Below are 13,460 nucleotides of genomic sequence, written 5' to 3' on the forward strand. Positions count from 1 at the left end.
TAAAAAGGTGAAATGAATAAGTTCTAAGAGCATTTATGATCAAATTCCGAAAGGGTTAAACAAAAATACATTTGCCAACGCAAGCAAAGGATATTTATTGCTGCTGCAGAGTCAAAAGTCGGGTGGCATCCGTTTATATTTTTTTTATCAATATTGTTGATAACATGTCAATCATGTTCTCTTATATTTAATGCGTTTCCCTCGGTTTTAGTTTGTTACCCCGATTTTGTTTTTTGTCCATGGATTTATGAGTTTTGAACAGCGGTATACTACTGTTGCCTTTATTTGAATATGAAACATGTTAAACATGTAAATTTTTTTAAAAAAACCCTTAAATTTTCATTACACAATGTTATATATCTAAATATGTGGATCCAAATCTTTCTATATAAAAGACTTTTTGAAATACTCTGGTGACTGCATCTACTTAAAAAATATTTATATGCACATCGAAACTCCAGTGTTGTTTATTTTGATCTAACCATATACATTAACAATTCACTTTATAACAATATTTATATATTTAGTAAGATAAAGGCACACACCAAATGTCGGTAATCAGATATATTGGAGCATGCCATTTCCAGTGTCTGATACCGTGATTATGATAGACCTTGAAATAGATCACACCTGTCTTTCAATGACAATTCAGATACCAAGTTAGTATATAAGTAAATTAAGATTGAACAACTGAGGGTTATTCTCTTTAACATATTGAACTCACACTACTATTCACAGAAACAATGAGAGTGTTTTTGGCAGTGTTAATGGTGGGTGTAGTAACTGCTGCCCCATCTCAGTTCTGTAAGGATATATTTCCGCTTTCGGGATTATCTAAAAATTTCAACGAAACCATTGCACATGCTATTCATTCTCTGACAGTTGAAGGGCTTAGAATCTTCCATCCACAGGCAACCTCAGTAAACCATATTCCAACTGTGAACCATGACTTGAGACAACCAAATAAAGTTCTATCCAATGCACCATCAAATCCAATCGGACAGGACTTTGCAACTGACTCGATGAACGTTCTCGATAACATTCTTTCGAACTTGGGTTCACACAATGATGGACTTGGACCAAACTGGTCAGGACTGGAGAGAGTTGCACATAGCTTCCACATGTGGGATTTATGGATGAAGGTAGTGTTTGTTAAATTTAAAATAATTGTATGCATATCAAATTAACCGTCGATCATGATTTATTGGTCTTTTTTGAAAGGCCAATTGTATTTATCATTATAAGAATCTTGCCTAGTTGTTCCAAATCCCTTTATTTTACACGTTAATAAACTTCTACTGGTATGACATTGTGTTGTTTTGAGTCCTTCGAAAAAAGGTCAATAGCCGTTTTTTATGCTAAATATGGATATGCGGCAAGGTTAATTTGTTCAAAGTTATGGATTACTTTACTGTATTTTTTTAACCGTTCACAGCTGTACATTACTGTTTCCTTCATTTATTCATCTCTTATTGTATTGATGTTGTATTTGAATTTAAAATTAAATTTATTCGTTCAGTGTATGTTTATATTTCTTTTGCTTGAGTCAAGCCATCTCAGTTGATATTTTATAGTGTGTCTTCTATGTTATGATGTAACACTATTGTGTTGGGTAAGGGTAGTTGAAATATAGCTGCCCTTTCTTTAAATGCTTAGTTGGCGTTTGTTTTTTGTAGCTCAGTTTTTCTGTTATTCCGTTGTTTTTCTTGTATAGTTGATGTGTGTCTCTCGGTTAAGATTGTGATCCGGATTTGTTATTGCTTAATCGATTTAGTATGACTATTGAACAGCAGTATTTTACCGTTGACCTCATTTATTAAGTATGACTCACTATTTAGACGAACTGTTGTCATACATCTAACATTGTTCACTGTTTGATTTTACCAAAATTGTAATTTAAATTAGCTTTTTAGACAAATGTATTGACATTGATATATTTGTTTTCAAGATTTTTAACAGTGCCTGGAAGACCGTAAAGGCTAACCCACCTCATAAAGAACTATGCAAATGTGTCTTAGACGTTGAAAACAACGGTATCAAAACAGCAGTAGGATGGGTTGCAAACCACTACAAATCAGGAACACCAATTACTCTCCTCAACAGAGCAATCCCTAAGTTGGTAGATGCTAAAACATGGACTGTATGGAAAAATAGGCTCCTTCATTACTATACCGACGAAGCATTGAAAGATGCTGCAACATACTTACATTGTGCTACTCAATAAATATATGTAATGCATTATTTTATTTTTTATTATCATCGAAACCTAATTGATTCATCGTTTCAAATAAAGTGTAGATATAAGGCTACATGGATTTCTAATCGGATAGGAGAATCTCCTTTGGGTTGTTTGGAATTAAGCACGATTGATTTTTATTCTAATTTTGGGATGTTGAATAACCATCACACGGTTATGATGCCAAAGCATCTTTGATAGTGTTGATATTTTTTTAGCGTCTTTAGTAGCTATACAAGTATTCACTTGACATTACATTTTACAGCCAACACATGTTTTATGTCGGTGTAATACAAGATGTTATCTAACAACTTACAAACCAATACGCGTACAAATTTGACGCATTGCGTAATTTTATTAAATAAACAAATCGTAGATTTTAATTCCCGTCTATATAATTCCTTTATCAATCATACACACTATATCGATCGAATAATAGTACAAACTAAAATAATACTGAACAGCGTGCTGGAGGAAAATAATAAAACAGCCCACATTATAGTTTACATAATCAAGACAAATCTGACGACATATTAAAGGAAACAAATACATCGATCCCAGGAGGTAGTATAGTATGGAAGTATAGTTAAACGTACCGTACGCACCTACAACAATTTCAGATATAAGAAGATGTGGTATGAATGCCAATGAGACAACTCTTCATCCAAGTCACAATTTGTAAAGTAAACCACTTAAGTTCAAGAATGGTAAATTATGCACATTTTTTTATCTCTCTCCGTGCAGTACATTTTCACTCAACTGTCTCGAAAAGCCAGTATGAGAATCAACCTCACTTGAGATATGCCGCCACAAACTGTGTTAAAATGAACAATGATAAAAATACGAACAAGAATTTGATAAATCTCAATGTGTAAAGAAAAACAAGTGATTGGTGAATGCTACCTAAATGTCGAGTTGCAAATATTTCATACACATTCAAAACGAATATCAACTTCCTGTTCTTTTTGACTGGGGGAATTGAAACTCTGACCGGAATATTGCAGGAATATCCCAAGGTTCACTGGAATAAAGATAATGCCCGTAACTCGATACACGGATGGAAAATTAGATCAGTATTTGTATTGTCGGTTAAAGTGTTTCTTTATTATTTTCTTTACCAATTATACATGGTATGATGTAAATTTATAAAAGATTCACACAGAAATCACAAATAACTTCCGAGAAATGTGTATAAAACAGGAAACTGGATTTGAAAAAATCTCTTAAGATGAGCGTATATCACGTTCGATATGACCGTAACAGAATCAACGATTCATAACAAGATAGACCGTGATTGTTTAAAATATGACCGTAGTTTGTATGACCGTAATTCATAAAGGATGACCGATACTTTCAAAAAAAATTACCGTTATTTATGTTATTAAGTTTCATCAGAAATATCAATTATGGACAATGTTTTCTTAACAAACGAAACCAACAAAATATTAGTTTTCAAAAAAACAAATGTCTTCCTCCGACCGGCGGTAAAATCCTCAAAGTGTGCCTCTGTGCGGTCGGCTAGATGTAATAACACTATATTTTTGGAGTCGTTTAATCCGAGTCTCCATGAAGCGAGAGTGTCATGCTCTTTTCAATTACGAACCATTGAAATAACTCTTTAAGAGGTCCGTAGGTGGCTAATTGCGAAGTTAAGTTTCTGTCCTATCCCATATAGTTACCCTCATTTTTCAGTGGAAGTATAAATATCCCCGAACTTATTCAGGACAGCCTTTTTTTTCAGACATAAGTGTTAAATTAATTGATAATTGGTTCTCATCTATATCATTCATGATAGTAGTTATCAAAAGTACCAGGATTATAACTTAGTACGCGTTTCGTCTACATAAGACTCATCAGTGACGCTCATATCAAAATATTTATAAAGCCAAACAAGTACAAAGTTGAAGAGCATTAAAGATCCAAAATTCCAAAAGGTTGTGCCAAATATGGCTACGGTAATCTATTCCCGGGACAAGAAAATCCTTATTTTTTTTTGAAAATTCTAAGTTTTGTAAACAGGAAATTTATAAAAATTACCACATAATTGATGTTCATGTCAACACCGAAGTGCTGACTACTGGGCTGGTGATAGCCTCGGGGACGGAACGCTAACCAGCAGTGGAATCGACCCAGTGGTGTAAATAGTTATCAAAAGTACCAGGATTAAAATTTAGTACGCCAGACGCGAGTTTCGTCTACATAAGACTGACTCTCCAGTGATGTTCACATCAAAATAATTATAACGCCAAAATAAGTACAAAGTTGAAGATCATATTTTTCACTTGAAGTTGAATAAACAACAATCAATTTAATCAGCAACTTAAATCAAATGTGTTTATTTGCATAATAGTTTGTTTCATATTATGCATGTTCCTGTAAAATTGCATATTATTAAGAAGACAGCTTACTTTGGTAATTAATTTTTAATATTCCCAAAACTCGTTACAGGTTAAAACTAAAACACGTTAAATCTATACATGATGAAAAGAAAAGTTGCAAAAGACTGGAGAAAGTGGTCATTAAAGATTATTGAAAGTTAAATACACAGCTTTGTGAACATGTATTTAAATTACTTTTTCCACAGTGGAAAATGTTTTGTTTACATCAAACAAATGCCTGGTTTAGAGGCCTCAACTATAGGTAGAAATACATATGCGTTCTCCGGACTGCATGATTTGATAACACCGTGTATACAACTTGCCCAACCATCTACCACTCTAAAAATCGAAGAATATAACAATTTACATTTATTCTGAACAAACTATCAAACAAGTGGAAGAAACAATGCGTTTATTTTATATACTTTCATAAGATCGTTGTTTGAAACACATATATTGAATATCCTTATCCAGCTTTAAACTAATATATTTTTTTATTTTTCAAAATACACTCATATGGGGCAAGCAAACACAAATACAAACTTTAAACCCGCTGCATCTGTATGCAAATGTCCTTAGTCCGAAGCCTTTTCGTTTGTCGTGGTTTTTTTTTATAAAGGTTAGACCGAAGGGTTCTCCAATTTTTTAATTGTTTTACACTAGTCAATTTGAGGCATTATTTGTAGCGTGTGGTTCGATGTGAGCTTAATAGTCTTCGTGATGAAAGCGGTATAAAGACTTATAAAAACTTTTCACACATTGTGGTTTGGATGGTGGAGTTGTCTAATTGGCAATCATAATACATCGTCTTATATACTGTATACGAACACCATTTCAAATAAAAATAATCCCTTCTTTTATTACAAATTAAATTAACATACCGCATGTCAAGTATGAGGCTTGTTACGAAATTTGTATTTCGAAGAATACTCAAAGTTACGGTTTAAATAAATCCATTAAAGAGTACTGCTAATTTCCAATGGATTCTATCGACATTAAAATAAAAGTTTTAGTTGCAGGTGTAAGTTCTTCTCCTTCCTTTATTTACAGTATGCCTGTCCGTCGACCACCTTTGCAGAACCTTCTATCTTTAGTTATATTTTTTTCTCCTTTACTTTGCCTTAATTATCCATGATATGTTTGCCTCAACATATTTAACAGCAAAATTCAAATATATGCCTGTACGTCAACCACCTATGCAGAACCTCCTATCTTTAGTTATTTTTTTTTTCTCTTTCACTTGCCATAATTAACCATGAAATGTTTGCCTCATTTTATTTAACAGCAAAATTCAAATATCCCAAACTTCTGTACCCAAGAGTGACTGGAGATTAGAAATAGGATCATATTCAAAACAGTGTGGCTGTGTCTATTGATTGACGTCCTTAATTCATCCAATAACTGGGACAGATTATGTAAACGTTTGTCTGTAACGACACTGCTCACTACTTACAAAATGTACTTATCATAGAATTTAAACTGTAGGGTCACCAAAGGTTCTTAACGCCTTTAATAATGAAATAATCCGAAAAATTAATCAGGAATAACCTTTCTGTTTTGATTTATATTATCGATATAAATCATATAACATCGTGTTATTCATGATTAATTTTTCGAATTACTTTATTTAGGTATTGAGAACCTTTGGTAATCCCACAGTTTATGTGTCTTTAACAAGTACATAGTGAACAGTGGTCGTTACAGACAAAAGTTCACATAATCTGTCCCAGTCAATGGGATAATTTAGGACGTCAATCAATGGCCACAGCCACACTGTTTTGTATATGATTCTATGATCACTTGGTCTTCTTTCGATCGGCAGTGAAACGCTTGCCGAAGTGGGACGTCCGTTTGGCTGTGCGGGATGTATCAAGTTTGCAGCCACGTCCGGTCAGAATGGGGACGTTAAATTCGATGCCTCGTGTAAAGAGAACCATTGCAATAACTCGTTGAGGGGTCCTGTTGCAACGCAAAATTTCTGAACCTATCCAATATACTCCTATTTTCAAGTGGCAGTCCTACCTACCTATTGTATTTAATGTAAACCTGTTCTCGTCCTGAACATGCATGAAATCTTTACGACTGGACGTAAATCAACCAACAATCAATCACAAACTTCTGTCTTAGCAACACCTTGCACTTTAGTAGTATTTCATAAGCGAGTGCCTTTGCTAAGTCATAAAATCCGGTTCAACCCGCAATATAGTGTTTTTAAAATGTGCTTCTAGTCAGGAATATGGCAGTTGTTCCCTACAGTCCGATTCTAGTATGTTAGCGTTTGCTTCTTATTTTCTAAGTGTTTCTGTTGTTCCGTGGTTTTCATCTTATAGTTGATGTGTTCCCTACGGTTAAGTTTGTCGGCAACATTTGTTTTTGCTATTGACTATGGAACAGTGGCAAAAGACTGTAACCTAGTGTCTGACAGATTTAACGTCACATTTTAAATCTTACCCACAGTCTATTTGGTCTATGATTGCTGTGTTTTGAGACCTGTTATCAGTTTTTTGCATATATTCTTGCTCTGCATTGTTGTGGCACACCAACAACTGGTCTTGATACACCTCGACATTGAAGCAGGAGGAAATTAATTCAGTCAATTCTATATATAATCATTAGAAAATTAGAAGATTTTGTCATCAATACGTGGCGAATTATTATGTATTACAATACAATGTTTCCAGTAATATACTATAAAACATAATATGACCCGATGGAATTGTGTGTTACTACTAAGAAATAGAACATAAAGGCAACAGTAGTATATACCGCTGTTCAAAATTTAGAAATCGATAGAAAAAAAACAAATCTCGGTTACAAACTGAAACTGAGGGAAACGTATCAAATATAAGAGAACTACGACACAACACCGAAACGTGACACACAGAGATACGAACTATAATGTAATAATGGCCATTTTCCTGACTTGGTACAGGGCATTTATGAAAAAATTGTGGGTTGAACCTGGTTTTGTGGCATGCCATACCTCCCGCGTTAATGTCAGTGTTAATTATAACATTAAAATTACAACATTACACGAAAGGGTTACAATAAATAAACAGATAAATGGGAGAAAATATAGGACAGAGAAACAAACGTATAAGGCAACAACCATTTTCTTTTGTTCATAATTTTTTTTTCAGAACCTCCTTCCGATAATTGTTTTTTTCTTTCGAGAAGGAAAGCAAAATTTTTCTTCCTATAATGTGGAACAGAAACACATTCTTTTTCTTCTCAAAACCATAAAATTTACATAAAATTCATTTTAATTTTTGGAAAGTGCATGGCTCTGCCTATATCCCGGCATTGGCTGTGGTCTCTGTTGGTTTTTTTAGCCCACTTTCTACATTATGTTATTCTCTGAGTCCGTCTTACACGTACCTCAGTCCTTGAATTTTAATACTGCCATTGAAGTGGCCATCATTGCCATATTTAATGGCAAAGAGTGAGTAGCTCCAAATTATAAAAATCCACTGTTTCCAACTATGATAATTGACATTCCAGTGAAAAAAGAGGTATACAGAATGATACAAAGGAAAATACTACCGGTATACATGTCTGTGTCATACACAATCAGGGCTACTTTAAAAGACTGCTCATGATACCATATCATCTCTGTTATAAAAGGACCATTTCATGTTTATAATAGTTGCAGTTTTAAGTCCTGTAAACCAACTTATTTTCGTGGATACTTTATTTAGCGTTTTACCATTTCTTGACCACTTCGCGGCTATTTAATTCGCAATTTTCTAATTTACTTGATGAAGTTTAATAAGGAAAGGTCCAATTTTTACATATTCGCATTGGTTGTCTACTCGCGAACGTCGCAAAATTAAATAACTCGCGAAAAAAGTTGGTTTACAGTATGTCTTAAGGTGGTAGCATACATGCAGGAGATTTGGAATGCTTTTAAATATTTCTGAATCAAACACTATTACAGGATAATACAAAAAGTAATAATAGAAATCTTAGTGTAATCTGTAGACTGGACAGATGTTTATAATCGGCTGTGAAAGATCTCAACTGTTGTTATTTTCACTATTCTCAAATTCAAATTTTTTTTTTCAAGCAGGTGACAGCATAAATTTTCTTTCAGCTACAGTGCAAAACATATTTTTTTTTCTTTCAGCTAGGCCATCAAATTTTTGTTTTTCAAAAAAATCCCAGCAATCTAAAGTATCATTAAGAAAGTAAATAGCTTTTGCAAGATCTTATTTCTATTGTATCTGGAGACGGTTTGGATAAATTATAATGCACACGTGTACTCAAACAAATCGGTATTTAGGAGTTTATAACTATTCATTTTCTTTTCACACAAACTCAACAAATATGCGGTCGATCGAGAAGTCCATCATTTTGACATCATCTTCGGGTTATAATTAAACAACCAATGACTTATATGTATAAAGATTAAGGTAAGGAGATGTGGTGTGATTGCAAATGAGACAACACCCATTCATTGCCCTAACCATGCAGACGGCCATAAAAGGACCCGACATAAAGAATGTGAAACAATTTAAAAGAAAAACATCTAACGGCCTTATTTATTGTACAAAAATAACAAATATGACAAACATGAACCAACAAAAACTACTGAACTACATGTACAGGCTCCTGACTTGGGACAGACTCATACAGAATGGGGCAAGGTAAAATCCTTTCCCCAACCTAGGGCAATGGTGTAATAGCACAACACAATAACAAACTGAAAACCGTTCGCAAATAGCTATAACCAAAAGATCAGTACAGGCACAAACACTACATAAAAATAATGTACACATAGCACCGTAATGGGAGTACGCCCAGTAACTGAAAGCTAGTTCAAAGTTAATTACTCATTATAGTTAAATCATGTTTTGCCACATTTAAGTCTTGCTTAACATTCGGTGACGGATATTTTTTCATAATTATTTAGGGGAATAGACAATTCCAATAGAAGGTCCTAAAAATATTACCACTACAATTGCCATTGGTAAACGAGTGTTTGTCAAACGGGCAAGTTCGGATTCAACTTGCAATATTATCATGCATACCTGCTTTATGAGTGATGCATACTGGATTGTACATGTTTTCCATCATTCTAAACATATGTTGCTGCATGTCATCGCATCTTGCTCCATAGTTCTTAATGCAAATCTGCATTTCCGATAAGTATCTAGAACAATACACAGAGTTAAATATTTAAAAAAAAAATGTTAAGAGAAGGAAAAGCGCAAATAGGTTTATTAGTTACATAAATTTATTGACAAACCAATACGTTCAATATAATGGAAAATATGTTGTATGGATTAATACTTAATATAATGAATACAGTTGACTTTAATAAAAGAAAATACTCACGGACAGAAAACGTCAAGAAAGTTTGAAGGCATAATCATCTTCCATTTGGAATTTTCTTCGTTGAATTCATAATCGATCAACTCATCTGCACTAAATGTTGCATTTGGACATGCATACACTTCATCACAAGATTCTTAAAGGAGAAACATAACTCTTGATACGGAGTTGGTGGCTTTTAATGTCAAAATGAATGTTAATAAATCCATAATAAAAGATAAAAAAAAAAGAAGGCAGAAATTCTAATATTTCTAGAGAGCAGAGATTATGCCTTAAATGTGAAACATTAGAAAATGAAAAACATTTTAAATTAGATTGTAAATTAAATGGAGAACTGGACTATTAACTGTAAATGAACGATTGTGTGTATATATATACATTTTTTTATGTGTATGTGTGTGTGAATTATAGTTATATTGTTTACTTATTTTGTATGTCACAACCCTAATGTTTAAAGTTTATATGGAAACGAATATTTGAATTAAATTGAATTATTTACGTATATGATCTTTTGATCTCATCGTTACTACAATCCCCTTCCCTTTCATGAATTTGACCTACCGAATTAGACTATTTACCGGATTTGTAATCACATAAGCAACACAAAGGGTGCCACATGTGGAGCAGGATCTGCTTACCTTCCGGAGCACCTAGGATCACCCCTAGTTTTTGGAGGGGTTCGTGTTGTTTATTCTTTAGTTTTCTATGTTGTGGCATGTGTACTTTTGTTTTTCTGTTTGTCTTTTTCATTTTTAGCCATGGCGTTGTCAGTTTGTTTTAGATTTATGAGTTTGACTGTTCCTTTGGTATCTTTCGTCCCTCTTTTAATGCATAGGAATAGTTTTTTTTTATCATTGTGTTAATAACATATCATAAATGATTATAAAGGATGACTTGAAATTGAAACCCGAAAGGACAATTGGGTTTCAGTAGATACAAACAGAAATTTGACCATGGTGCTGACCACTGAAATACTTGTTACGAGTGTTCCTATCGTATAAATAAATATGGGACTCTTTCTACATGAGAAATCGGTCGTAGCCAGGTGTATATTAATATATCCTGTACAGCAAAAACAGATACAAAAAATGGTGCACATGCAAATCGTACCTCTTTAGTGCCCTAGTCACACAAATCACACAAAGCAATTAAATAATAAAAAAGTCGATCTTGTACCGTTCTACATGACTTGTAAACGAATGACAAACTTGCGTCACTTCTTTCATGAAGTCATTGTTTACAATTACCATATAATTGGGTTCAACGTGGTAAATGTATGTCATGTTGGTCTCTTATGGACAGTTGTCTCATTGGCAATCATATCTCATCTTCTTTTTTATAGTTAGCAAATACCGTTTAGTGAAAATAATGAATATCAATACAATTTATAGATATTGCAAAACAATTGTTGACTCGCTCAGTGCAGCAATGCAAACTACCAAATACAATAATCAATGTTAATGTAATGTATAATACTAGTATGTTAACATCCGTAACTGATTCACTCATTACATGACTTTGATATCATAGGTTGTACTTCTGTCAATATAAACACTGCAATTTCCCATAGGAACTTCTTTTACAGCTAAAACGTTGCAACATTTACTATGAAGTATCGTAAAAAATGAATATAACATGGAATGAAAAATTTCATTTGCACTGCTATTGTTTGCAAAATTCAAACATAGGGTTGTGCTTAAAACTTATACGTAAATTCTGCAATGCCCTTCCCTTTATTTTTTTGACTTTCTTAGAATTCAGTTCGTTGCCCTTGTACTACCTGAAGTATCTAAATATACCAAGGACGAGGCTAAGTATTTGCTTACAAATTTAGCTTTGCTTTGCTTTTTTTATTTTTTATAAACGTGTTATTTTAAAATGGCCCAGAGTACCACCGAAGAGGCATTAAAGAACGAAATGCATATCGTTATAGTTTAATACCTGTTCTTATATGCAATGCATGAAATGGATAACTGCGTTTAGTTGTTTCCAATCAATATGTGACCTTTTCATTTACACGTTTAGACTCGCCGCAAGAGTCCGTATGAGCATTAATAAATTTGATAGCACATTATTGTTTTATCTGATTTCTTAGTTGATATCTTTTTTCTATTAAACGAGTTAAAGCAAACTAAAATTTGCATGAACACCGTAACTTTAAATAAGGAAAAATAATATGTCTGTCTGTCAATATTTAACCCACTGATAAATAGCTCAGTGGCAAATATTGGCATAGATATTCAAGAGGATAATGTTTTTAAAACTAAACAAGTATTCTAATAGGTATGTTATATCGCTTACGTTTCTCGCCGCAATAAAGCCATTTTGTGCTGATGCGGCGTAAAGCAATTACCAATCATCCAATATATAGCTAACGTTTGTGCGTGGTAATGTATACCTGACTATCAAATGGAAATGACTATCAAATATTTGGGTTTTAGGGTTCCTGATGAAAGGCATACACCATTTAGCAATTCTTGTTATTAGAGGCAGTCTTGTGCGTTCCAAATTTTTTGATTTATCTTCAAGTTTTAAATAATTACACACGTAGAAAATTAAAGTAAGTATTCGAAAAGCGAGTTTGCAAATTTCTCCATGGATATGATATCAATAAAATCTAACGTTATTAAAATTCATTTTAACGACACACGAATACATTCTTGCCGTAAAACGAACATTTTGCTCTTTCTATTAACTCACTATAAGACAAGAATTCACTGCCGGTCATTTAGTAAATTGTATTTCTATATGCATGTACATGTATAGAAAAAACAAAGCAAGTATTTCATGCAGTAAATTTAAAACTGTACAACTATTATTTTGTTTCCGTGACAAATGGGATATACAAAGAAACGATTTTACCTAAAGCTGGTCTAAAAATTGTAAAGCCAAATTGAAATATCAATTGAAATTAACATTAATATAATACTAATAATCTTACTTGAGTGAACCACCATGAAATGGAGACAAACAAATATCGCCCCTAACAGCCACATATTGTCCATTTAACAACGAACTCCCTTGGTTTTTACTTGATATAATATGTTTTTGATAGGTAAATTGGATAATGATTTAATCACATCTATTACTTTCAAATTATTATTATATTAAGAGGCGTAATAACCATTATAAAATGATGATATTTTAAAACAAAAATTGCCTCCATAAAAAATATGCTAATTCATATATGTCATAAAGTATTTTTGTACTTAAGGTTGTTGCTATGTTCCACTTTTATTTTAAAGCAAAGTTGATGAACTATTTTGTAAATGAAGGCCAAAGTAATATACCGCTGTTCAAAACTCATAAATCCATGGATAAAAACAAAATCGGGGTAACAAACTAAAACTGAGGGAAACGCATTAAATATAAAAGGAGAACATTAAAATGTAACACACACAGAAACGGACTAAGCATTTAGACAAAATCCTATGAGAATAACAAATATAACATCCAAACCAAATACATGAATTTGGGATAGATAAGTACCATGACACGTCTTATAGTATTAT

The 13,460-nt window shown here is 33.0% G+C and overlaps 2 protein-coding genes across 2 annotated transcripts; one reads left to right on the top strand and one right to left on the bottom strand.

Annotated features, from left to right (window-relative positions):
- Positions 1–675: 675 nt before the first annotated feature.
- Positions 676–2,238, top strand: LOC134707727 (uncharacterized). Its single transcript, XM_063567742.1, has 2 exons — positions 676–1,142; positions 1,949–2,238. The coding sequence occupies exons 1-2, from the start codon at positions 744–746 to the stop codon at positions 2,222–2,224; spliced, it is 675 nt and encodes a 224-aa protein (XP_063423812.1). The 5' UTR covers positions 676–743; the 3' UTR covers positions 2,225–2,238.
- A 2,408-nt stretch (positions 2,239–4,646) lies between these two features.
- On the bottom strand, positions 4,647–12,987 carry LOC134707734 (uncharacterized). Its single transcript, XM_063567754.1, has 5 exons — positions 12,890–12,987; positions 9,952–10,084; positions 9,645–9,766; positions 7,066–7,213; positions 4,647–4,953 (listed from the first exon to the last, which is right to left on the bottom strand). The coding sequence occupies exons 1-5, from the start codon at positions 12,951–12,953 to the stop codon at positions 4,836–4,838; spliced, it is 585 nt and encodes a 194-aa protein (XP_063423824.1). The 5' UTR covers positions 12,954–12,987; the 3' UTR covers positions 4,647–4,835.
- Between the last annotated feature and the right edge of the window lie 473 nt (positions 12,988–13,460).

The sequence above is a fragment of the Mytilus trossulus genome, chromosome 1 (assembly GCF_036588685.1).
Source record: "Mytilus trossulus isolate FHL-02 chromosome 1, PNRI_Mtr1.1.1.hap1, whole genome shotgun sequence".
Lineage (NCBI taxonomy): Eukaryota > Metazoa > Mollusca > Bivalvia > Mytilida > Mytilidae > Mytilus > Mytilus trossulus.